The 27553-nt window shown below is 41.2% G+C and overlaps 1 protein-coding gene across 7 annotated transcripts; it reads left to right on the forward strand.

Moving 5' to 3' along the window:
* Positions 1 to 444: 444 nt before the first annotated feature.
* On the forward strand, positions 445 to 19095 carry zgc:113162 (PKc_LIMK_like_unk domain-containing protein). Of its 7 annotated transcripts, XM_034297016.1 has the most exons (12): positions 445 to 859; positions 1011 to 1091; positions 1250 to 1372; positions 10985 to 11062; positions 12024 to 12220; positions 13272 to 13393; positions 13494 to 13542; positions 15431 to 15580; positions 16688 to 16864; positions 17615 to 17698; positions 18368 to 18454; positions 18747 to 19095. In XM_034297016.1, the coding sequence occupies exons 5-12, from the start codon at positions 12038 to 12040 to the stop codon at positions 18846 to 18848; spliced, it is 954 nt and encodes a 317-aa protein (XP_034152907.1). In that variant the 5' UTR covers positions 445 to 859; positions 1011 to 1091; positions 1250 to 1372; positions 10985 to 11062; positions 12024 to 12037; the 3' UTR covers positions 18849 to 19095. The 7 variants fall into 7 exon arrangements, with proteins under 7 accessions (XP_034152907.1, XP_010875779.2, XP_010875780.2 ...); XM_010877477.5 differs by lacking the exon at positions 10985 to 11062; XM_010877478.5 differs by lacking the exons at positions 1250 to 1372; positions 10985 to 11062.
* Positions 19096 to 27553: the final 8458 nt, after the last annotated feature.

Consider the following 27553-nt stretch of genomic DNA (forward strand, 5'->3'; position numbering starts at 1 on the left):
TTCGAATATTATTAGGTTCTGATATGCTGTATACTTTCATGCTGCAAAAAATGACCACCTGGGGGAATCCTATGCGATTTCCCATTTCATGATACGGCACATCCACTGGAATGGGAGAAAAAAAGTCTACTCTAGCTGAGTAATATTTATTACGCATGCCTAATTTGAATGTATAACGAGAGTTATATTAACCAGCTTCAAGCAAACCTGTTGAAGGTCTTTAATTAATGTATTAAATATAGAGAATATATTAATTTTCTTTATCAGTCCTTTATAAAAATTCGTTCAGTTATTTGCCTATATCACAATAACCAGATGATCAATATTTGGAAGTGTGTGTGTGTGTATATATATATATATATTTATTTTTTTTATTTTTTTTTTTACGTAGGGTGAATTGTCTTGTGCGTAAATGGGAAACCTTTTGGGTGATATGAAACTGGGACCCCGTGAAAATGTATGAGAAAATGGTGTATAACCTTTATCCATACAGTTTACAACAGAGGCAGTCCTGGTTAGCTTTATGGGGACTGAGAGCGACGACTGTCATTGGTGTCACTTTAACTAGTGACAGGTTAAAGCGGAGTTGGTGTGGTGACCTGTAATTGCAGCAACAGATGAGGCATACATTTCATCAACCTGCTTCGGTTTATTTTTTGTCCGGACAACAGCTGAAACCCACGATGACGGAATGACGTTTTTTTTATTGCTTATTTGTTATTTGTGAGCAATTCGCATTGGCAAACAGTAATATTGAAAGTGTTGCAGAGATCGCGCCATTCTGGTTTTCGCGTCTTGATACCTGTTCATCTACTACGCAGTCAGGGAATTTATCTGAAAAGAACACTGTCAACAGGCAGTAAGTAGTATACCAAACCAGACTGTGATATTTTGTAACTGAATCATGCATTTCCAAATAACAGTGGTAACATCATTGATTGGCTTACGATTCAACTTTGTATAAACTACAGAAAAGCTAATTTTTTTCTCCTAATATTATGTTTTCTCAGTAGCCAAAATCTAATGGGAATCATGTCAGGAATTTACGATTAATTGAACATACAAGAAAGAGCTACATCTTTGAGTTACAGGTAACGTTTACAATGTCCCTTGTTGCTTAATAATTTCAGCACCATGTGTGGAATGTTGTTGTGTGGCAGTGAAACTTGTTGACAAACACATTTGTGGTTACATTGTTCCTGCCTGTGTGTGCTTCTGTGTTCATTATGTATGGTCTGATCTCCTTCAGCGGCTGGACAAAGGCACTAACTTCTGGTGGTCTTACTTGGGTTAGCCTACCTACTGTGCGGTTGACTGTGTTCACCTGCCCACCCCCACAATATGCATATGAATAGCTTACTGAATCGCTGGAGTAAGTAACACGTTTCTAGTCTACACATTCATACTACTTTCTTCCTTTCCCTAATTTCCAAATTTTTTCCATTAACACCCTCCTTTGAATTTTGTTTTTGTCGAAAGCTAATGATGAAAGTGACAGCATTGCTTCAAATCTATATTTGTGCCCCCCAGTTTTACGTTGGTATACTATATATCATAGCAGCAAGTGCTTTATGTTTTTCAGTGCTTAGTTTGCATAGACTACTGAAGTATGGCTTGTCAAATGATTTAACATAAACAAGCCACCACAATATAAAAGTAGATCTAACTTGTCTTGAGTTCTTCTCCTATCAGGTTACACTCCAAGGTGAAAGAAATAGATGGTACAGTACATATGATGTGTGATGTGGACATATTATGGTAATTACAACATAATAAGATGAGAAGGCAATCTTTTCACTTCAGTGAATGCTAATTGGACAATACCAGCATTAATCACCTTGGACTTCAGAGTTCAGAGTGTGTGGTGAGGAATGCAGTAATCTCCCACAATCTGCTGTTTTCCACTTATTTTCCAGCCAATTACTCTCATTCCAGTCCACATTTGTTGATATATTTTGCTTGTGGGCAGCATGAGAGGAGACATGTGATATTTGAGTAGGTGGTGGACAGGGCACCTAAGAGTATGTGGGAGCTTGATGCTTTGCTGTGAAGTTGTTGGAACTCAGTTATTGTACCCAGAAGCTGTGCGAGAACGGCTACTGAGTGCCACACAGACAGGTCACAAATCAGTTACTAATATACAACATTGTTGGTCATCAGTACAGAAGACTCCTCAATACAGTAGAGGGAATGTTCTGTAGGGTTACAGGTGATACAGTGCTTGACAGGTAAGACAAAATATAATTTTTACATTATGGTTTATAATATTCATACTGTATTTAAAAAGTATCTCTATGTACACTACATGTAGCCTACAGCCTGTATACCTGAAGATGTTATAAATTATCAGCACCGTGTGTGAATATACTATGAATAATTGAATAATATGAGCTTATTCGCGTCGGCACGAACCCATGACAGCTTATGGAACAGTTATGTAGGCTATTACACAAAGCATGTCTGTCAAAAACATCAGTGGAGCAGCAGTGTCTGTTCCATTGACAAGGTCAGACCTGTGACCCTGTGTCCTCCCTGTAGCTACCTAGCCATTGTCACTCAGAGAAGATTCTTTCCCTTCATGACTGACTTACGTTTTCTCTGTTCTGGCGGTTTGTCTTTGATTACGTTAATATAAGTCATATATATATTTTGTGGTTTAACTACTGGGACATTGTTTGTGGTACTGTAGCCATAGAGTTTTTAGTTGGTGCAAAACAGTTGAATAAATGTGCGTAGGTCATCTGTGCGGGATGGTTTGTGGACCGAAACAATGGAGAACAAGGGGGTTGATTCATACAAGGCTTAGCTGCGCAAGATAACCCTTCTATGTGGCACAACTCTGGCACGGAAGCCCTGGCTGAACCCTGCCATGAGGTCCCCATCCATGGATGATGTAAAAACAGAGGGTAATGTCGGCCATATTCAGCTGCATAAGGAACTTATGCCACTTTGGATGTGTGTGTGTTTGTCTATCGTTGGACAGAAGGACACAAAATACTTGTGATGTCATTGGAGTGTAGTTGTTTTCTCTGAGGTCTTGTAGTATTTTCCTGGACACTGGCTCTTTGGGTGAATGACTCACTGTTAGCTTACAGAACGGGGTCACAGTTGAGACATAGCATGCTTTCACTAGCTTGTCGCCACTTGTCTGCTCTGTCATCTGCTAAAGTTATTCTGTTAGTTTATTCTGAGTTTATGTAAATGTTATTGGCAAACAAAGGCAATTCTAATTCTGATTCTTAAGCCGCTCAAGGTTACTAGAAATTTCAAGCTCTTTGCTCTAACTCAAGGAAATGCTTTACCCCTTTCTATTTTCTCATTAATCCTCCAACCCTAATCAGTCAGGATTCAAGAGATGCTGCCACATTCTGTAGCTTTTTTGTGAGAGATTCAATTACTCATGAAATCATGGAAATAATAATACAGTTTAAATGTGAGAACCTTCACCAATTTGATAATGTATTATACACTGAAAAAATTATAAATGCAACACTTGTTTCTGCCCCCATTTATCATGAGCTGAACTCAAAGATCTAAGACTTTCTCTACGTACACAAAAGGCCTATTTCTCTCAAATATTGTTCACAAATCTGTCTAAATCTGTGTAAGTGAGCACTTCTCCTTTGCCGAGATAATCCATCCACCTCACAGGTGTGGCATATCAAGATGCTGATTAGACATCATGATTATTGCACAGGTGTGCCTTAGGCTGGCCACAATAAAAGGCCACTCAAAAATGTGCAGTTCCATCACACAGCACAATGCCACAGATGTCGCAAGTTTTGAGGGAGTGTGCAATTGGCATGCTGACTGCAGGAATGTCCACCAGAGCTGTTGCCCGTGAATTGAATGTTCATTTCTGTACCATAAGCCGTCTCCAAAGGCGTTTCAGAGAATTTGGCAGTACATTCAACCGGCCTCACAACTGCAGACCACGTGTAACCACACCAGCCCAGGACCTCCACATCCAGCATCTTCACCTCCAAGATCGTCTGAGATCAGCCACCCGGACAGCTGCTGCAACAATCGGTTTGCATAACCAAAGAATTTCTGCACAAATTGTCAGAAACCATCTCAGGGAAGCTCATCTGCATGCTCGTCGTCCTCATCGGGGTCTCGACCTGACTGCAGTTTGTCGTCGTAACCGACTTGAGTGGGCATATTCTCACATTCAATGGCGTCTGGCACTTTGGAGAGGTGTTCTCTTCACGGATGAATCCTGGTTTTCACTGTACAGGGCAGATGGCAGACCGCGTGTATGGCGTCGTGTGGGTGAGCAGTTTGCTGATGTCAACATTGTGGATCGCGTGACCCATGGTGGCGGTGGGGTAATGGTATGGGCAGGCGTGTGTTATGGACAACGAACACAGGTGCATATCATTGATGGCATTTTGAATGCACAGAGATACCGTGACGAGATCCTGAGGCCCATTTTTGTGCCATTCATCCACGACCATCACCTCATGTTGCAGCATGATAATGCACAAGCTGAAAACATCCCAGTTCTTGGCCAGCATACTCACCGGACATGTGACCCATTGAGCATGTCTGTGTGAGGCAAATGGTGGTCACACCAGATACTGACTGGTTTTCAGACCCCCCCGGGCCCCCCCAATACAGTGAAACTGCTCATTTTAGAGTGGCCTTTTATTGTGGCCAGTCTAAGGCACACCTGTGCAATAATCATGCTGTCTAATCAGCATCTTGATATGCCACACCTGTGAGGTGGATGGATTATGTCGGCAAAGGGGAAGTGCTCACTAATACAGATTTAGACAGATTTGTGAACAATATTAGAGAGAAATAAGCTTTTAGTGTACATAGAGAAAGTCTTAGATCTTTTAGTTCACCTCATGATAAATGGGGTCAAATACAAAAGTGTTGCATTTATAATTTTGTTCAGTGTTAATTTCATGAAAAAATTTTTTTTTAGATATATTCATATATATAAATTAAGAGACCACTGCACCATTATGAGACCACTGCACCACTGCAAGTCGAAAAGGAAGGATTTGAGTGAGGAACAGAAGGGTTATAATTAAGAGACCACTGCAAATTAAACCCTTCTGTTCCTCACTCAAAACTTTCCTTTTCGACTTTTTTGGAAAGTCAAGAAAAATGTGCAGTGGTCTCTTAATTTTTTCCGGAGCTGTATATATGTATGTGTTTAAAACCAACAGGGATTTGAAAATACTAATACAAATTTCAAAAGGATTTTTTTTTTTAACCTTGTGAAAGAGTTGCAGCCATTAGCTTACTACAAATTACAAGTGAAGGCTAAAGTCTCCTAAGAACGAAAGAGTATATACAATAACTTTGTAGCCTCCTTCTTTTATACTTGTCATTAGCATTAGCCCAGACTTTTACGTGAGAAGTGTCTACTTGAAAAGCCTGCTCACACAATTGGACTGAAACCACCAGAAACCCTTTTTTATGCCAATTTTGCATGTAGCACATCGAGACGTGTGCAACTTATCAGCTGTGATTGTCTGTTTGTGTCTCTCATCAGCTGTCATTTGAGGGCTGCAATAGATGGGGTGCTGGAGGAAGGGCATTTGTGTGTGTTGCGAAACAGCCTACTACTTATGGACAATAAATAATGTCTTGCTATCTAGTGTGACGTTCTTTACACATTGCATTTTCGTGGACGTGAGAGAGTGACAACTTGTTGCCTAAGCAGGGCTGTGGAATGTTGCAGAGCTGTGAGGAAAAGCAGGGACTTTGATCATCAGGTTGTTCTTTTCTAAAGCACCTGGGCTGTTCTTGCACTGGCAAAAACATTTATTTATAAGGAAAGGCTAAGACATTTCTACTTTCATTATTACTTTAGATAGTAAAGGTGAAACATCTCTGCATTGTAACTGGGTGAATTGCAGAGACAACAACTTGGTTTCAAACCCAATTCATATCACATTGTTTTTTGCGGACTCCTAACATATGAAACATTTAGCAAAATTCTTAACACATCATACCTTCAGCAAATTCGAATATAATTAAACTCATCGTAAAGCATGTTATTGTATGAATTCATTTTGTGCACCTATTCCCCCAAAACGCCACTGGGTGGCTGCAGTTAACTCATTAATAGATACGATATATTAAAGAGAGGGAAGTTATTCACAAAGGGGAGTAATATAAACTATTATACATTGTAAAATAAGTATTTTTACAAATTTTTCTCTGCTTCCCATTTTGAGATGTCCAATTTGCAATAATGGCCCTGCCCCATTGTAACAACTCCTTAGCAGGTGCAGGAGAATTTCTACAAAAAAGGTTATTTGCAAAAAACTGTATTGCCCTTGTTTCCCTGGAACCATGCATTTAGTCCTTTAACGTTGGGTGCCATCCCTTGAACCCTTCTGGTAGGGTGCCATCCTTGATAGAACACTTGACAAACATGTTCTGTAAAATCTGCAGTAAGGGAAAAGGGAGAATGAATACCTGGTTTGTGTAAAGGTAGATGTGAATGTGGTCAGGCAACTACTGGGCATTTACTATTGTCCCAACAATACAAACAAGTGAACACACACAAACAGGCAGCACACACACCTTATGGAAGCAGCAGGTCATGAACCTAGGAGCCAAAGCACCTAGGGTGACAGAAGGTAACCTGAGAGAGCCTTGTCATAGGCCAGGGACGGAGATGGAGGCCGGGAGCAACAACAGCTCTAAGGTTCCAGTACACTGAATTATTTAGCCAATAGCAAGTGAGCCAGGCTGGGCTGCTGGCCGCTGTACTGTTGTTGTTGCAATTCCTCCCCCTCTCACTCCCTTCTCTCACCCAGTCCTATGGGTACTCTCTGTTCTCTCCACCCTCTCTTGCCAGTAGCTGGTATGGTTTGCCATGTCAGTCTGTCACGTTCCATTCCTCTTGTGATCGACATGGCCAGGTAAAGACTGACAGTGTGTTGCGTAAGCCCTGTGTCAGAATACCATTACACACATGATTGTGTGGCCTAAAGTATTGACACCATTGAACGTTATTCTAATAACTCAACATTGTCTCAATAAACAAGTTGACATTGACCAAGTATTTGGTCTTCACAATTATTTATTTTACTACAAAACCTTTATGCAATTTAGCATTTCCTATAGCCATAGTATGGTGTCTTTCAGGCCTACCTATTATAAAAATGACAGACCTCTACATGCTTTGTAAGTGGTAAAACCTGCAAAATCAGCAGTGTATCAAATACTTGTTCTCCCCACTGTATGTGGATACCGAAATATACAGTTTTCTTGAAGAAATTGTGCATTATTCAAATAGAGTGCACACATTGCAATACTTTTCATACATGACTACACAGCTTTATATTCAGGAAGGCAGTTTAGCCCACACAAGCTTTGCTGGTTCTCATGAATCTACACATGCCCACGCACTCACACATACACAAATGCACAAGCACAGAGATGTATGCATACACACACACACACACACACACACACAGCATCTGCCCACTCCCTTGCACACTCTGAGAATTTTAGTGGGAGAGATTTGAGGAGGTGCAGAGCACTGACAATATGCTTTCACTGTTAACTGTTAAACTAAGGAGCACGTTAATCTTCTATGTCCTACGAGAAATGAAAAATGCAATGGTAAGGAAACATCCAAGCAGGTTTTAGGAGTGTGTTGAAAACAATGACAGAGTTTGTGAGAGAGTTTTGTGTTTTTGTTTGTGTGTGTGTATGTGAACATGCATGCTTGCGTGCGTGAGTGTGCACTTGAAGGTGTGTGAGTGTCTGCTGGACGAAATAGACCGCACCTCATGCAGTGTCATTTGTCCAACATCTAAAGAACCATGTTCACGTTTGAGACTAAATATAATAATCCATTAAGGATATCTTTCTGTTGATTTGACAGCAAGGTTGTAAGAGAGATACAGATTACAGAGAGGAAAATCAATAAATGATCATTACATATGATTAGTTATTGGCTGAAAACCTGCATAATTGATGTAGCACGCCTTGTACTGGGGAGAGGCTTATGCTGAAATGTATACATTTGATAAAACAAACTGCACCAGATTCGTCAGTCTGAAAGAGAATAAGGCGATCCTTCAGTGGATTTCATATCCATCCCTCTAGTGAAATCCTTCAACCCCTCAATCTCTCCTGGGACGTACATGGGCTGATGGGGATTCCCATAACAGCCTGTAGATGGATCGTCAGTGACTCCAGGTTTACGTGCCCAGCCTGGACTCAACATTTCTCCTCCTATCATGGATGATATAATCACCCCCCTGGGGAAGCCCCCGCCCCCTTCAGTTTCTAGTCTTCCAGGACATTGTCAGTCATCTGTTCATTGTGGTTCACGCTGAGCCAATGGGAGGCTTGTTGGTAAGTAGATAGTGTCAGGATGCCCGGGGTTTGCAGGGAGCGCCTGGGGTTGAGTGATGCACTCGTTGCGCTGATGGCTGTTGAGTGGAGTGTAGTTGCTAGGACCACACAGAGGAGATTGGATGTAGCTGACGCCAAAGAAGCATAGATAAATTGAATGAAGGCCATTACTGGCTGGCCCACGTCACACTGTAGATGGATAAGGATTGGGCCACGGTGGCTTTTCTGAGTTGTGGTGATGTAACCAGCTGCCACCATGCTGACATGATCAAATATCTGTCTTATCCACATTGGGCCTGTGTTCCGTAACACACGAACACAGACTGAGCTGTTTCTCCCTCAATGTCTGTCCGTCTCTCATCCATTCAATTCCCTAAGACAAATACTAAAATAATTTGGCCATTTAAATATGATTGAACATTTAGTTACCAACATTGGTATTGTTTACTTGGAGCTGTTAATACAGGTTGTCACTCCAACTAATCCATAGTATTCCCATTAGTCCAGGACTTCCCTCACGAGCTCAGCAACACAGGCTCCAGAGTTCCAGCTGTGTGCTGCATGATGTAAGTGTAACCCAGTCGACGGTCTGGATCATGTTAAAACAGACTCCAGAATGACTGCTGTCTGTCCAATGACGTCAGTGCAAGGCTACCGCAGGTGTATCTGGACAGAGGGAGAGAGAGAAATGAAAGATAGGGCCAGAGAAAATACAGAGAGCAAAATAGAGGAACTGCACTGTACAGTCCGTTGAGTTTATAATTCTGATCAACATTGACACATCTGCCCACAGTTACTGTTTGGATTTTAGATAAAATGACAAACCAGTATATTACCTAAACATACTTACTAAAATAATGAGTATATAAAACAAGATTTAGACATTACAATTGTCATATGGTGTGACATGAATGTTATTGTACATAAAATTAAAATGGTGTAAACTTTTCTTAAGAAACTCACTTCATCATAATTCTTCATCATGACTATTTTGATTTCCTTGTCATTACATCATTACATTTTGTATTATTTTTGTTAATCATCGTTGCAGACATCTGTTCGTAGTCTTACAATATCTTTTAGATTAATTCCAACAAACCCTGTTATAAATCTTACCAAATGCTTGTGTCTCTCTGTCTGATACTATTTTACATGTGTTCCATTGAGATTTTTAAGAGTTATCACTAACAAAACATTGTGCCACAAAACACTGTGTAGCGCTTGGTTATCGAACACAAGACTAGTGAAGAACCAATGTTTTTAGTGAGAAACACTCTAATAAAGAACAGTATCACAAGTAATTGGTTACAGTTAACCTTAATCCTAAACTTAATCACACTGGAAGCGTTATTTAACCTTTTTGTTATCTAACCTTCTCACTAAACTTAATCCTAATCTTAACCACACTGGCATTGTCAAACATTTACCCTTAAGCATTACTTGTAGTTCAGCACTTTCACCTGTGTATAGCCGCATTAGGGAGTCGACGTCACCAACACAAACTCTCCATATATATCTTACATACGTAAACCTGAACACGTTATTGGCAGTCCATACTATTGCGTATAGGTCCACATTCATATTTAGGGGAATGTTGTCTAAAATAGTTAAAAGCAAAAATAAGCCCTCTCAGGGCCCTTGGAAGAAATTAGAAAATGGGTTGCTGCGGGACCTCGGGGTGAAGTAAGAAATATGTTAACTTGCAAACTTGACAGTTGGCACTTCTGGCAAGTCATGTTGAACAGATGTCAGTGTGTCCCATCATGGTGAACTGTCTGCCTTAGGGGTAAACTACCCACCCAACCCACTCAATGTCAAAGGGACCTTATCAGATGTAATCAGAGGACATTTCAAAACAAAATACTTAAGGATCTAGTTTCTCATTACTTCTTCCTGGTTAATGGAATTTGTGTGCTACTGTTGCCTCAGATAATGACACTGACAAAAGTGTTCTGCCACTACACTTTTGTCATGCATATTTTATCTGATCAACATGGTGAAATATTTAGCAGAACTCTACTCTGGATCACTGCAGAAGCTATGAGAGGCTTGTCTGATTGAAACTGATGAAACAAAACTTTGTTGATGGTTGTTTGCCCTTGAATAGTTAAATACAGTTCCCAAGGCCTCATTCCAATCAGTTGTTTTCATGCTTTGGCACTGAAAGCAGCACTGACATATGCTGTTGTGATGATGTCGTAGACCAAGGCTACATACGTATGTGATTGTAGTTTGAGGTTACACACCGAGTAAGAAAATAAAAGGAATAACGCATATAAACTGTCTTTAATTGAATTGATAGTTATATTACCAGAAGAAAGCCTTCTCATAAAGACAAGACAAATACTCATAGAACCCATATTGAACCAAAGGTATGATTATGTTTAGCCATCTCCAGGCACTGTTGTTTTTGTATTGATGAGGCCCTGGACTAATGGGTTTCTATTCAAGATGTCGTTTTGGAGATACTTGGAGATACTTTTTTCTGTCGAACCATCCATCTCACAATGTGGGGTTGTTTTTGCACATCTTTATTAAGCTCTTTATTTATTAAAAGTTCTGGAGGGCACAGTGAATAAATAAATTAATAAATATGGATTGTAGTCAAAAGTGTCTCTGGATTCAGCCAGTCATTTTTGTCTTTAAGGAAACAAGGTAAAACAAAAACATCTACAGGATTTACCACAAGCACAGATGGACTAAAACCTAGTCCATATAAAAACAGGTAAACCTTCCCTTTAATATTCACTATTGAAAATTATTTTAAATCAAACACTTTTTATGAAGGGTTTGAAATTGTGACTCTTTGTTCTGGACCAGGGTTAGGGTTAAGCTTCAATGCACCTTGGAATTGATTCTACGAGTCTCTGGAACTCTACAGGAGTGATGGAACACCATTCTTCCAAAAGATAGTCACTCGTTTGGTGTTTTGATGATGGTGCGCTGCTTAAGTTTCGGTAAAAGATTTGTCAGGACTAATCAAGTGGGTTGAGATCTGGTGACTGTGAAGACAATAACATATGACACACATCATCAAACCATTCAGTGACTCCCTCATTCTCTGTGGATTTGGGCATTGTCATCCTGGAAGAGACCAAATAACTCTCTTTCAGAATCACATAGTTCCTTTCCTCCAACCAAAATCAAGGTCAACTGGGCCTGCTCAGCATTTTCTACATGCCACAGAGCATGATAGGATGTTAATTGTTTAATTGTATCATATAGTACATCTGTATGGAAGCATCTGTATTAATTATATTCCTCCACTCTTTTAATCAGGTTTTTCCTTTAATTTGTTTGTATATTGGCTGAGAATTACTTTTTAAAGTCTCACTTCAATATATAAAGTAAAAAACATTGAATTATAAAGTAAACCTTACAACTCTATCCACAAAGACCACTTTTAACAAGTTCACAACAGCAGAAACCATCTTGTTACCATATTTATAACTGTGCTGTAACTGTGCTGTAAATGGGATTACAAAAACCCAAGTGAATGGGTTTTTGTAATCCCATAATCCCATGGGGGGTGTATTTCTCTGTAAAATCTGCAACATTTGACCTAAATCAAAAACATTTTCTTCTGATACTCTTATATTTAAGGATAACAAAGTAATGATTTTATTTCAATGAAGGATAGCATGATGTCTGAGACTGTCTGGACCTGTGACCCTGTGCTTCTCCAGATGAGCTTTCCAAGATGAAGTGTGAAGTTGAGGTGACCCCTGAACCCAGCAGCCCCACGCTGCTCGGAGAGGCAGCAGACACCTACTGCCAGGTGGACCGCTGGCAAAAACTACGGACTGCCGTCCGCAAATTGGAATTCTGGGAAGACTTCAGTGCAGAACTTATTGGGAGTGGCTTCTTCTCCAAGGTGTACAAGGTAGGAACCCTCCGAGATGGCTGAAAGTGAATTATGTCTGTATTCGTTTCAGTTGCTTGTTCGCAGTTATACAACCACGCACATCGCATTTCACCTTAGTTTGAATTACAATTAGCAATTTAAGTCGGCTGAATGAAAGTGTCATCTGCAGTGAGAGGAGGACATGTTCTTTACAAATTAAATGTTATTATCCAACGTAACCTAAGTTTTCTTTATGACCAACTTCAACGGTGAAAAGTGACAACATGACGCTTGCTGATCTCTTAAACACCCCTCAGACAGCAGACGTAACGTGCCCCAGTAATTACACTCCAGACATGCTTGTCTAAGCTTTTACAGGCTCACGAAATAAAGGAACACATGTTCTAACACTGTCTCAGTGTCACGTACTGTCTGTAAAGGCAAATATTTAATACACACTATTGACACTATAAACACTGTCAGCATCAAGTCCTTTCAGTAGTTTCCCTGGAGGCCATGTCAGGTCACAGTTAACCCGTAGCAAGGCTATCCTGCAAGGATTCTTGCTATTGTTTGCATGTTTGTGTTTACCTTGAATTCCTGTGCCTGAATGTTCAGGTACAGATCAGATATGGCGATATAACCTCCTAAATGAAACAGAGGTGGAGGCCTGCATTCAGTTGCCGTGAAAGTTCTCAGAACCTGTGCCAGGCTGCCTGTCAGAGTCTGCGTCCAAATGGCTCTCTGTCCCCTCTTTAGTGCACTACTCCTGACCAGGGCTCCAGTCAAAACTAGTGCACTGTGTAGGGAATAGGATGCCATTTGGGATGGAAGCAGAGGATACAGCTGGGAGGGAACCTGGTTTTACCACTGAACCCGTCTAGCCTAACAGAGACAGTCACTCCAGCCAGTCACTAAGACTGCTAAGACACTTGTACCAGTGTGCAATCTCTCTGGCTTTAGTTCATCCAAATCCAGCCTTGTGAATAACTTGCACACCGGAATAAATGCACAATAGTGAGATCCTCCTACTTTTTTCAATCAGTGCTGAGAAATGGCAGCTCTGTAAATATATGACTCTGTTGTCCAGGTGTCGCACAGTACAACAAAGAAAGTGATGGTGGTAAAGATCTATAAGAAGGACGTCGACCAGGACAGCATTGTACGAGAGATTAGTCTACTGCAGAAGCTCTCACACCCTAACATTGTCAGGTCTGCCCCCCGTCACACACATCCCAAACACTGGAAGATGTGCACGTGTGACCCTTTGATGCTAATGCAAACCATTATTATGCCTTGTTATTCCTTACAGGTACCTTGGAATCTGTGTGCGAGAAGAGAAGCTTTACCCAATACTGGAGGTATGTTTTTTTGTGATCAACTTCCCTGTTTGTATAAGAACAACATGAAGCTGCAAATATTTCAAGCTGAGATTGTGAGTGTTGTTGATTAATGCTGAGTAATGGCAGCATTGTAAGTATTTAACAGTCCCAAATGTGGCACAGGACTAAAATGTAGTGGTTGTGGTAAAGATCTATAAGAAGGCTTCATGGTGGTCAAGCAAATTTCTATTATTTGCTTCATAACCCACATTTAGGCCTAAATCTGTTAGTTGGTCATGGCACCTGTTCATCAAATGGTGGTTCCTGTTTTGGGGGTTTAGGTCAAGGGTGTCAAACTCATTCTGAGTTGGTTATTCCCAAATTCTCAGAAGCATAATAAAGGCTGGTCACCAGAAGATTTAGCACTAGTTTATAGCATATTCTATGCTGCTAATCCCAGCAACAATATTTTCCATCTGATCATCTCAAATTAAATCAATCAATCAATGTTATTTTAAATCAGAAGTTACAGAGTCCGTACAGACCAATATGGGTTTTTATATTGGGTTTCCATATTTTGTGTTCAGGAAGGCAGTGAGTTGCAGGAAAACAGCTTTTTCTAAAATAATTGAGAGGATAAAGAGGTTTGTTATTTGCTGAGCTTAATGTTTAATTTATCCAGATCAAAGTTAGGGTTTTCAGAAAGATACTTTATTTCTGCCATTTTAAGAAAACTTGGTCCACATCCAAAGGATAGAGAGGAATTTATTATGTTCAGCTTAGGGAGGCCAAACACAGGAATTTGCTTCTTAAGTAGTTCACTAAGTAAAGAGGTAATACAATTTTTATGAATGTGTTGAGTGATACAGGATTCAAAACTGTCCCCACTTATCCAAGGTCTTGCCAGTTCTGTGCAATCTCAGGACAACTGTATACTTATTTAGGGAGGAGTGCATTATTGGTTTTCTGATTATCAAGATATTTTTGTCAAAGACGTCATGAATTCATCACTGCCGAAGTGAAGGTAAACTTCACTAATGGAATGTTGCTGTAGGTAAACTGGATTTAGGGGGGCATGATTTAGGGAAACTGGATTTAGGGAGGCTTGATTTAGGGAGGCTTGATTTAGGGAGGCTGGATTTAGGGAGGCTTGATTTAGGGAGGCTGGATTTAGGGAGGCTTGATTTAGGGAGGCTGGATTTAGGGAGGCTGGATTTAGGGAGGCTTGATTTAGGGAGGCTGGATTTAGAGAGGCTGGATTTAGGGAGGCTGGATTTAGGGAGGCTGGATTTAGGGAGGCTTGATTTAGGGAGGCTGGATTTAGGGAGGCTGGATTTAGGGAGGCTGGATTTTGGGAGGCTGGATTTAGGGAGGCTGGATTTTGGGAGGCTGGATTTTGGGAGGCTGGTCATGGTATTTTCTGTATACAAGGGAGGTAGTTGTATACGAATTACTTTTAGTGGTGCAACCACATATTACACAGGGTTAAGTCTAGACACTAGCCTAGATAGTTACCAGATACATTTTCCCTGTTGATGTTGATGAGTCCGGAAGGACATCCAAAAGTCCTTGGTTTGGGGTACAAGTGAGTAAGACGTTGTGACGGTAAACATATTGTTAAAATGGGACACAGATTTCCATTAAAAAGGCGAATTTTCCCATTTTTCTAATTGTTTCAATACTCCCCTTATATGTGTTTAACCAATGAATATAGGGTCTCTATGGCAGGTCTATTCAATTCCGGTCTTCGAGGGCTGAAACATTTCTGGCTTCATACTCTACTAACAATATGGGACTGATTTGGACCTGAGATGCCAGGTGAAGGCATAAACCAGAAGTGTTTGGGCCTTCCAGGACTGGATTTGAATAGTCCAGCTTTACGGACACGTGGGATCCATATGGTACTGATGGTCTGTCTCTCTGTCAGTATGTGAGCGGGGGCTGTCTGGAAGACCTCTTGGCCCAGGAGAACATTCCTCTTTGTTGGAGGGAGAAGGTGGACCTGGCCTGTGACATCAGCAGAGGCATGACATACCTGCACTACAAGAATATCTATCACAGAGACCTCAACTCCAAGGTAGACAAACACAGATAACTCTAGTGGTGACCGATCTAATGCATTCTGGGCTCTTAATAACAGAAAACGCATACATTTAATTTGGCATAATCCTGGTCAGGCGTGAGATGGAGGATGATTGAGGGCACATTAAAGACTAATGTGGTATTGTAAAGGATAGCACTGTGTAGGAGATGATAGTAGTATGTTTCTGGTTATTCTGTCAAGACATCATGAGTACATACCACTGAGTACTGACTTAGTTTTACAGTTGATGGATTTCCAACGGATTTCCAACAAAGTGTGATTTTGTGTCAGTTGTGGGCCGTCCCAGAAGTTGATCCTGCTAAAGACCTTCTCAAAGACCACATCCCAAATGTCAAACACAGTGCATTAGTTAGAGAAAAGGGTTCTATTAGGGATCGAACTAAAGACAGGCCCAGTCCATCTGTCTCCTGTCTGTGTATTATACAACACTACCATGTACGCTAACACCCCCTGGACAGCCCTCCAGTAACAGGAGACTGACGTTGGGTGAACTCCTCCGCGGTGGTAAACCACATCTCTGGTGATACTGGACTGTTTTGTTGTGGTGGCTGTAATCCTCCCCTTGTCCCATTACTTTGTGACTACAGAGCCATGGTGAAGCAGGACTTTACTAGAACCAGCTGGGGCACTCCGGAAGCGCGAGGGGTCGAGAGGTCATAGAGGAATACAGATACTCTGACAATGGTTCTAGATGCAGATACTGTCTAAATGACTGTCAATGGGACTTTGATAAACACATGAAATCACCAATGAAAATGAAGAGTACTTTTATGGAATTAGGTTGCCAGCGTGAGGCTCTAACACAAAAGATGTGCTGATAGAATTAGGATTCTGGTTCCCGTGGTGAGGATGTAAAGGTGTTCTACTGACCTCTTGTGGTCACCGTGTTGTATGGCTGTGTGAGAGAACAAGTTATACTATTTCCTTAAAGTGAACACCAGCTAAATGAAAGTGATGTGAATATGATGAATGTGATATTCTGTTGTGCAGAAGTGTCTACTGTTGTCTGACCGGTGTGTGTGTGTGTGCGTGTGTGTACAGTACTCTCGTCTTAACGTCATCTAAACGTTATGTGTTCAGAATTGTCTGATCCGGGAGACGTCCCGGGGCAGGGAAGCGGTGGTGACAGACTTTGGTCTGGCCAGGGAGGTGATGGTGGAGCTGCCGGCCAACCACCCTGAGAGGAAGATGTCTCTGGTGGGTTCTGCTTTCTGGATGGCCCCTGAGATGCTTCGAGGGGAACCCTATGACCGCAAGGTATGTTCAGCCTACAGACAACTTTAGCAACCCATTCATTGTAGGGCGCTACTTTTGGCCAATTAGCAGTGGAAACAATGGAATATTTCCCTCGTTGCTATTTTACTAAAAAAGTTGAGGCATAGTGCTGGAGACGTAGAGCCACACAGAAATGTCAGGACAGGGCTATGGACCAACCATCCATGGTATCAGAATTATACTTTTCTGTGCATTACAGTGTTTGTTTACATTTACTACAAATATTGAAGTAAAGAAATATATATCCAAATATATTGGATTTTATACTGGGTTGACTTCAGCTCATTATGATTGTAAATATAATAATGAATGAGTAAATATGTAGTTAATGTACTTTCATTTCCTTTCATTTTAAGTCCAATGTATGTATCAACTGGCAATTAATTCAAGTGAATTCACGAACTAAAGGAACAGTCTGGAGTGGATCGTTTCTTTTACCTATACACATATTTTATTTGCCCAGTAAATTCCAGTTTTTTATATTCAACAAATAGGCACACATTTTGAAAAGGTGTTTTTGATTTGTCATTATGGGACATTTTGTGTAGATTAATGGCAAAATGTATTAAATCAATTATGAAATAAGTCTTAGAAATTGTAAGCCCTGTATCTAAAGCTCTGTCTCTGAATGTGGTTGGATTTCTCCAGCCCCATCCTCTGCCTTTTATAGAAACAGTGGCAAGGTTGCCCTTTGTTATTGTTTAGACTGCTGATTGCCACTCATGTCTCCAGGTGGATGTCTTCTCCTTTGGTATAATGCTGTGTGAGATTCTGGGCCGGATTCCTGCAGATCCTGAGATCCTCCCCAGAACACGGGTGAACACAAAACATACGTGCAAACACATGCACACACTTAATACACTCAATGAAGCACACGGTTTAATTTAGACTGTTGTATGTGGAAATGATGCACGACACTGAGCAGTGAGTTACATTCAATTCCCCACAGTTCAGACATTATATTGAATGCAATCCTGCTGCATAATTTCACAATTATCGGTCTAGTGACTTGACAGCACTGTTACTTATTAGGCCGTTAGTGTCATTTGTATGTAGATGATGGTGAAATGAGTCATCTACATTGTCCTATTCTGTTGTCTCTGGGCTTGGTGATTACGGCAAGGTCAGACAGACGGGGAGCAGAGAGACTAATGAGCTCGTTGAGGTTTCACCTAAATTTGATTTACTTGTGACATTTGTCATTAGAAATGGGAGGCCTGCACAGTGACACGGTTGAGCTGCCATCCTATCCATTTAGTTTGTGTTCTGAGAATTCATCAGGAGTGGCTGGTTAGAAGACGAGAGGTGAACAGTATTCTGCAATGACAGTGCTGATCTCACAACTTGCCACGTTTGCCGTGAAGCGGATCGGTCGTCTGACCTGGATCTCTAAACTGTAGCCAGTAAATGATGCAGTCTGGACCTGTACGCGGGTTATATAACCGGTGTACAATGCATCTGACGTCATGTTTGCTCTCTGTTTAGGACTATGGCCTAGATGTGAAGGCCTTTGGTGAGATGGTGCAGGGCTGTCCACAACGCATCCTTGAGCTGTCCGCCAGCTGCTGTCTGGTGAGTGTCCGAGGAAGTAGTGTGAGGAAGAATCAGCCAGGGACTGAGATCCAACATTAGGGAGTGATTATAAGAGCCTGTGTACAACGTTCAGACAATTCATTCATTCTGAAGAACATTATATACCTGGAAATGGCATTTTACTTTTAGTACGTGGCACTAGAATGTGCATTGACCGCACTATAACGCGCTTTAAATAGTGTTAGCCTAAAAACTGTGAGTGTCAGAAACAGTTGCATGTGCCATCTAGGTAACTGTCAAAGCACGTTTTCTTCTGTGTCCTTTTGGTCAGATGGATGCATTTCGGAGACCCTCCTTCTCAGAGCTGTTGGATGAGTTAGAGGAGATTGCTGAAGGTCTGGTACCCCCGGACTCGTCGTTGACTACGGGGTGAGGGGGTGGGGTCACCGTCTACTTCCTTAGCCTAAGAGGACAAGGTGGCCTGCAGCAGATAGCCACTTCGGAGTCTTATACAGGAGAAGCAGACACCACACACTTCAGGCTTGCTCTACAGCAACCACATGTAGGGCTAAAACTGCAGCACTCTGAAATACAAATGGATGACTGGAAGTTCAACTGTCTTTCTACAGTACAGACTCAGCTAGTCTGGGTCCAATACAAAGGGGGGGGGGGGGGGGGGGGGGGTGAAATAGACTGGAAAATGTTGTGACCAAATCCCTCCTACTCCTTAAATTGACATGCTTTTATTATTCCACTTGAAGTTATGATTTGAATTGTGATGCCTTTGATTGTACATAATCTGTAAGCACTGCATGAATAGTCCTGATCCATCCATATTATCTTTCATGCTGTTCGCTGCTTCCAATCACAATTTAATCGTGGAACGTCCCCCATGTCTTTTCTCAGCCAATCCCAGAGGCCACAAATGCAAAAATAAAACCCTGCCTCTGTCAATCTAGTCATCTGAATTATGTCTTTAACAGTGAGTTAATGGCCGTTAGTAGACTGTAGAGCTGAAGGACAGGACAGTCCAGATGACATTGCACTAGATAGGACTAGTAATAATTTGTGACAGAAATCAAACGGATTAAGCAATTGTGCCACTGTGTGGATCGAAAACAAACTACAGTGTCTTTATACACTCCCTCTTAATACCATCTCACATCCTTTCTTTCTGGTTTCTAAAGTCAGTGGTGTTCTGTTCAACAGAGGGGGTCACTATAGGGTAAGGGTTGGCGTTCAGTGGGGTTTTGGACTGGGGCACAGGAGAGAAGAGTGGTAGGGCTCCCTTATCTGGATGTGAATTCATTCTTAGAAACCTTAACCTGAACGGCCCTTGAGAATGGGTTGATAAATGCCACTGTGTCTTGTCATACCTGCACAGTAACTGCTTTACAACACAGTGAGAATACATTTTGTTTCCCATATCAGATCCATATAGTAAATGTTTACATTTTGTGTATCTGTTGGATGTCTTACGCTTTGGATAAATAAGGATTTGGCTTACTTTACAGATCTTTAGATTTATATTAATTTAATGCAATGTTCAATAAAATGCATTGAGCGTTGACTTTTTGTGGAATTCATTTTTTTTACTGTGTGTCTGGTTAAAACCAGTGTGTTGAATAATTCAAACCGGTTGGTGGTTCACTCTCAGAAAACAGGCTTTGAGATCTTTCTCAATTTCCTTTTTACTGCAACAGGGGAGCCATGCAGTATGTCCCCTGTTGCTATCTCCAGCTTATTGATATGTCATGCCATGACTGCGTTATTCCCCTGGATGCTGTGGAAGCAATACTAACATGAAATGGAAAAGGATCTTCAAGGTTATTTGAACCACATCTAATTGCTTTATGGACTACAACATTTTTAGCTTTTTAAGTGTATTTTGGACCAATCTAAAGGACATTGTCAAAGGCAATAAATATGTCACAAACATCACTTGAATTTAAAAGTACAAATTCTTCTCACCTCTACTCTTTAAATGGCAACGACAGCACTCTGCTTCCCTGCACTGAGAGAGATGTGCCACATTTGATATATTGTACTTCATTAGAAATCAACTGGTCTTGATCTAAAGATTACATCCTGCTATTAAGGAGGTCCATATTTCACCAGTTGCGAACATTAGGGCTATTCTGGAGTGTAGGCAAACCTGGGCTGGCTGTGGTAATCCTAGGAATAGCAGACAAGGCTCACTCTGGGGTCAACCCTGTTTAGCATTCCTCTGACGCCACTGTGCCTCACCACATTTCTGACATTAGCATTTGCCGCGTATTGGCCCGTGTCTCTCCCAACTCTGCTGCCTCCCTGCTTCTTGTCCTGAGATTGAAGGAGCTCAGAAGACCTGGATTTGCTGGACACACCGGTGGACACCAAAGACAGTCTGTGTGTTGTCAGGGCAACCAGCCACTCAGAGCGAGTGTTAGTTCATTGATGAACACAGACTCTAAATCCATTAGAAACTGGGCAGTGCAGTAGGATAAGGGTGATAAACCTCTTGAGGTGATTTCCTCTGGAGTTGTGTGAAACAACTCAGGACTTAATTAAATCAAACCCGCATTGCAGTATTTAGACGCTAGCTCTTTTCCCAGGGTCCAGCTAACTTACAGACTGGCCTTGAGGACTTTTCTGTATGAAACTTACCAGGGCAACCCCATTCTCAGGTTAACTTTCACAAAGATTTTGGGGATCTTATAATCTATGGTCTATAATATCATTAAAAAATGCATAGAATCTGGAGAAATCTCTGTAATCAAGGGACAAGGCCGAAAACCAAGACTGGATGGCTGTGACCTTCTGGCCGCCAGGTGTACCTGCATTAAAAACAGACATGATTCTGTAGTGGAAATTACTGCATGGGCTCAGGCAAACTTCTGATAACCATTGTCTGTGAACACAGTACGCCACTGCATCTACAAATGTAAGTTAAAACGTTACCACGCAAAGAAGAAACCACACATAAACAACATCCAGAAACACCAGCGCCTTCTCTGGACCCAAGCTCATTTTAGATGGACTGAGGAAAACTTTCCAGTGGTCTGACAAATCAAAATGTTTAATTATTTTTGGGGATCATGGAGGACGCGTCCTCTGGGCTAAAAAGGAAAGGGACCATCTGGCTTGTTATCAGCGCACAGTTCAAATGCCAACATCTGTGATGGTATAGGGGTGCATCAGTCCACATGGCATGGGTGACTTGCACATCTGTGAAGGCACCATTAATGCTGAACAATATATAGAGGTTTTGGAGCAACATATGCTGCCATCCAGACCGTCTTTTTCAGGGAGGGCATTGCTTATTTCAGCAGGACAATGCCAAACCACATTCTGCACGTATTACAACAGCATGGCTCCGTAGTAAAAGAGTATTGGTGCTAAACCTGCTTGCCTGCAGTCCAGACCTGTCACTCATTGAAAACATTTGCCCCATTATGAAATTAACAATACAACAAAGGATACCCCGAATTGTTGTACAGCTGAAATCCTATATCAAAAAAGAATGGGAAAACATTTCTCTTTTATAACTACAGCAGTTGGTCTCCTCAGTTCCAACATGCTTGCAGTGTATTGTTAAAAGAAGAGGAGATACAACACAGTAATAAACATGGCCCTGTCAAAATCTGCATATATTTTTACAAAAACAATAACATTTCTCTGGTTCAACACTTGATATGTTGTCTTTTTAGGATTTTCAATTAAATATAGGGATTATATTATTTAGGATTATCATTGCATTCGGTTTTTATTTGCATTTTACGCAGCTTCCCAACTTTTTGGAAAACTGGGTTGTATAAAGATTTTATGTTGGGATTAAATGCACTGCCAAATAATGCAGTATATCAGGGGAGGGTACAATGGCATCTTGGAACACAGAACTGGTTGTTGTTCGTCACAGATGGCCTATTATAGCAGTGCACCATAACAGGTTTAATTGCTATCAGTTACAAACAAGAAGAAATGGGTCCAGAGGGGTATTTGATTACACTGGACACCTGAAGAGCAGAAAACCAGGCACCAGGCCTCAACCCAGAAAAGCTTTGGGTTGGGTTAAGACTGAACAAGTTGGTTGGGTTAAGACTGAGCAAGTTGTCATTTTTCAATCTCCAGGACTCAGCCATTGTGTCAGGATGAACCAACATCCCCTTTTAAACATTGCCAACGTTGTAGAATCCAGGCCTTGAATAATGGAGGCTGTTTTGGAGGCAAAGTTGCCTGACCAGGTACTGGATGAGTGTACCTAATAAACAAGCCGACTGTAGATGAATGATCAAATCCCAAGGGCAAACATGCATGAAGAAGCTTTGATCAACTTCAACCAGATTAACGCTGCAGCCCTCATTTCACAAAATTGTGTTTACCAGCTGGCGCTGCACACTGTTAAATCAGATCAAAGGCTATTTTAGTCTTGTGTTGTGGACCTACCCCAGAGGGGGCAGGAGAGTGGGGGAAAACGGGGGCCCAAACCACTGCGTTAGCAGACTGGAAGTGCTGATTGTGTGAGGAACGTGAGCACCCGTTCCAGATCCACATGCACTTGTTTACCGGAGCGTGGAAGGAATAAACAGAGTGAGGGGAGAACAAACAAAAACAAGAGTCAGCAGTCTTAGAAAAGCTCGTTTCTGCAGGTGTGCCGTTTTGTTTCTGTTTCTCTGGGTTCCCTCCCATCTTGTTTCTACGTGCCCTTCCATGGTGTCCTCATTTAGAGAAAGGACAGGTTTGAGAGGAAGGAGCTGAAAGCAGGTCACGGTGGAGGAAAAATAGATGGAATTAAGAAGAATGTAAGAGATATAAAAAAAAGTAAGAGAGGAAAGTAAGTAAGAAACAGATGCAAGAGGAACAGAGGGACACAAGAGGAAGAGAAAAGATGTGTTTGCCTGCGTATGTGCTCATGCTTCTGGGTGCACACACACAAACACCCTCACACACACACCCTCACACACATGTACAGACACGCAGGGACGCCGACAAGAATGACAGGGCCCGGGACAGAAATTAACATTTAGAACCAAAACCATGGGCCAACATTTTTATTAATAGTAATTAAATGACTGTCCAAAAAACAAGTCATAAACATTTTATTGTTTAATGCTTTAGTTCATAACTAGGCCACAGTCAAATCCCTTTGTTTTCAACACAGGTAATTAATTATGTCACATCTTTTCAATTCATAACCTACTCAGTCCTAATCAGCCATTACTGAACTGCTACACATATTTAGACCTTCTCTTTTAGATTTGTCCTTCCATTTCTGTGCTCTTAGTTTTGGTTGCATGGTGGCAATGTTTTAGCCAGATAGTGAAGCTTACATTTTTTTCAAATGTAACCAATAAATGTGTCTAACTACAGTACTGTAGCTATGTTTTCAGAAAAAAACCCAATTACAGCATTTTGAAATTACTCATCCGTTTTGCACTAATGCCCGATAAAGAATCAAGTTCCGAATCAAAATATGAAAAATATAATTACCTGTCCCAAAAAAAGCACTAATTCAGAGTTCGACGACGTTCTTCATAGCCTTGCTAATGTTAGCTTAGGGTTTCTGGTAGCTAGCTACAGAGAGTTGGTCTAAGCCTTCTTTCGCTTTGCTATTTTTGTAGTGTATTCTGTAGTAGACAAGGGAGGAAATGACAGTTTGTCGTCCTGGTCTCTAGCTGCCATTATACTTTCTTACAGTAAGCAAACTTCGCCCCTTAAGGCATTGCTATATATAATATCATCCAGGTAAAATAAGCCAAGGAGGAAAGCCTGCCTCGCAGAAGGCGATTGGCTGGAACGGGATTGGCTGGGAAGAAGGGTTTAATCACAATGCTGTATAAAAAAAACTGCAAAGAGTAAAAAACATGAAACCCTTCATCAATGCAATTCTTCTGTTTAAAAACCATTAACCTTCTCGACAGTACTGAATACAACAATGACTGACAAATTAGTAATTATATGTTAGCCAACCAAATGCCCCACCCCCCCCCCCACCCACTGCAGACACGTACAGACAAGTACAAACACACAGTCATGCTCACACATGCGTGCACACTAGCAACCACACAAACACAAAGATGTGCATGCACACACAGACAGGCACACACAAACAAAAGTCTGCCCACAGACACACACACACTGGTAAACACATTCTGTTCAAAAGTGGACCTCAAAGCCCCTTTAATCTGGGACTGATTTAGACCTGGGGTACCACGTATGTTCAATTAATGATCAGGTTGAACAAAATCAAGTGTTCCAGACCTCGTAGGATGAGAGTCAAATACCACTATAAATGCTCTATTTCTGAGTTCAAGCACTGTGAAACATCAAGATGAGTGGGAAAGAGAGGGGAAAAGGGTTAGTGAGAGAAAGAGGTGAAATCCTAAAAAGGTCAATCCTAACTGCAGAGACATAAAGACAGTTGGAGGAGATGACAGCGAGAAAACCCCTTCTAGCATTTTAATGTAGTCAATTGGGTGGGACTTTCAACTTAATGGGTGATCCCCTCATGACCTGGTTGTTTGTGGGCTGATTCCTCTTGCTGTAAAATAGAATACATCAAGTCCATGTTGGTCTGATGTAAGTAGGCCTGCTGAGAAGAGTCACATGTTGTCAATATTGTGTGATTATGGGTGGCCTTGTTAAAACATGATATTATACAAGTAAACTCTACTACTCTACTCGACCAATCTGAAATGTTCAGCACCGCAAGCCCCACCCCAAAAGTTCTGGTACTCTGGGAAAGTCCTATCTCCCGAGCAGGGACTGTTTTGGGGGTAAAATATAGTTCCTGGTTCCTGGTTCTAGACTCTGGTTCCTGCGGTTGAAACACAGTTTCGTAGTGGGTAGTTAGTTCGTATCTGCAATCAACCTGGACATATCAACTGGAGTATCCAGGCCTATAGTGAGATGTTTTAGCCTTAGCTAATGACAAACTGCTGTAGCTTACTCATCAACACGTCTCCATGCTCAGCATTGGATGAACCTTAGCGGAGACACTGACCTTCTTAGGGTCAGGACCACGGCTGTAAAATGTCTTGTCAGAGAACACCATCTGTCTTCTTGACACTTGCTTGCTGGGCCATCAAGCCACAGAGAGATGAATTGTCTTGCCACCCTGTTCACTTTCACAAACTGCTGACAATGATCTCACACCCAGTGTACGTGGAGGATGGTGGGGTCACTGACAGAATGGGGCTGGGGATCGGGTTCCCATCTCTTGCCTTCTCTCTTCTTTTTCCACTCTTTCATCTTTTTGAAGATGGATTAAGACTCAATGACGTACTTCTGCTTAAAGGATTCTTTCATTATTATTTTGTTGTTCCCTGGGTTAAAATGGAATTCAGTGGCTGGTGGTGGTGAGGAAATTAGGGTTGTAGCTGTAGGGTTTTCTGTCTTTGGTGCGGATTAGGGCTGCTCTATGTCCAGGGTTAGGGTTGTAGCTGTAGGGTTAGGGTTTTCTGTTTTAGGTGAGGATTAAGGCTGGTCTATGTCCTACTAAAGGTTCTAACACCTTTATCTGAATAAATGTGAAACTCTATAGAGTTTCAATGCTTTGCTCAGTTGCATGGTCAGTGCAGACTTCCTTTAAAAGAAACCACTTGATTCTGTTAAATTGACCAGTTCACTGGAATTAGTCATTCCTCTAATGGACTCATAAGGAGCAAAGTGTTAGACAGATAACATAGTATAGGAGGTGGCCTTTCAGGGTCATAGAACCTTGCTTTAATACTCTGAAACATGGCTCTTCCAGCATTAAGCCAATTAATACTACCTCTAATGAAATGACACACTCTGGTGTCCATTTCAACAGAATATTTTGCATAAACATATGCTTTAAAAACCGTAGTGCAAGAGTAGTGCCAATTCTATACATTGTTTCACTTGTTTGACCTAATGTCTGCCTTTAACACAACCGACTTCACTCCAAAATTAATTTTGAGCCCCTCAATACCATGATGAGCTGTTGCACCACCGCGCCCCTTCAGACCGGGCCATAGTGTGCAGTGTCCTGTAGACACTAGACTGTCAATGTCCAAAGTCTACCTGGTTGCGTTTTTTTTTTATTGGTTGCTATTAAAATGTGAAGGCAATGTTCCTGCATTCCTGATAAATGCTCAATGTGGTCACCCAATCAAAAATCACCATTTCACTTGCACAATAAAGTTGAACTTCACTAGATGGATTGAATGAAGCCCAAATATCAGATCATAACAGATCAATATCAGAACTGGTCAGTATTAAAGGAAGGTTGAAAGGAGCAAATTAACAGAGGTCCATAAAGAAAACCTGATCCAGAGCTCATAGGACCTCAGACTGGTGGCATATCTTTCAGCATGAGCTTGAGAGGATCTGCAAGGAAGAATGAAAGAAACTGCTTAAATTCAGGAACGCAAAGCTGGTAAAGACAAAAAGTCTAAAAGCTGGGATCACTGCCAAAGGTGCTTCTACGATGGACAGAATAAATGGTATGAATACTTACATGAGATATTTAAGTTTTTAATTTTCAGTAGATTGACACAAATTTCTAACAACACGTTTTAGATTTTTAATTATGGGGTATTGTGTGTAGATTGATGGCAAAAATAAATACATTTCATAAATTATAAATGGAGACTTTAACACAACCAAATGTGGAGACAATGACATGGATATTGTTTAAAAGGGAATTGCTCAAATTAGTAGCTAAAACCAATCCAATTGTTTCAAAAGTTTCTTTTTAATCTGTTCTTGTTTCCCATCACTTGAGTAATATTTTAAAGGTAACAGTAGAGTAACAGAGATTGATGTTAAAGTACATACATGATCAGATAAAGCTGGTGAGATACACATGGTTGGTTGTTTTCATTTTTAATTAGATGTAGCAACAAAAGGCTTGCATGATGTATAGAGAAGACAACAGAAGAGCAACTGTTCTTAGAGTCAAAGTTACAGAAATCACTGATTACAAATGCTAGATGCTCTCCGTGGCAAATCCTGCACTGGAAGGGGTAGAAGGAGGCCGCGGTCGCCGCTTGAAGCAGGCTACTGTTTAACTGTCAGTACATCTATCGTTACACCTGAGGGATGAGATAAACCTCCACCACTCACCTCTTGAACCCCTGATCCCCTCAGAAACAATACTTCTATCTTCAACAATGGTCAAAGGCCATTAGAATG

The sequence above is a fragment of the Esox lucius genome, chromosome 14 (assembly GCF_011004845.1).
Source record: "Esox lucius isolate fEsoLuc1 chromosome 14, fEsoLuc1.pri, whole genome shotgun sequence".
In the NCBI taxonomy this organism is placed as follows: Eukaryota; Metazoa; Chordata; class Actinopteri; order Esociformes; family Esocidae; genus Esox; species Esox lucius.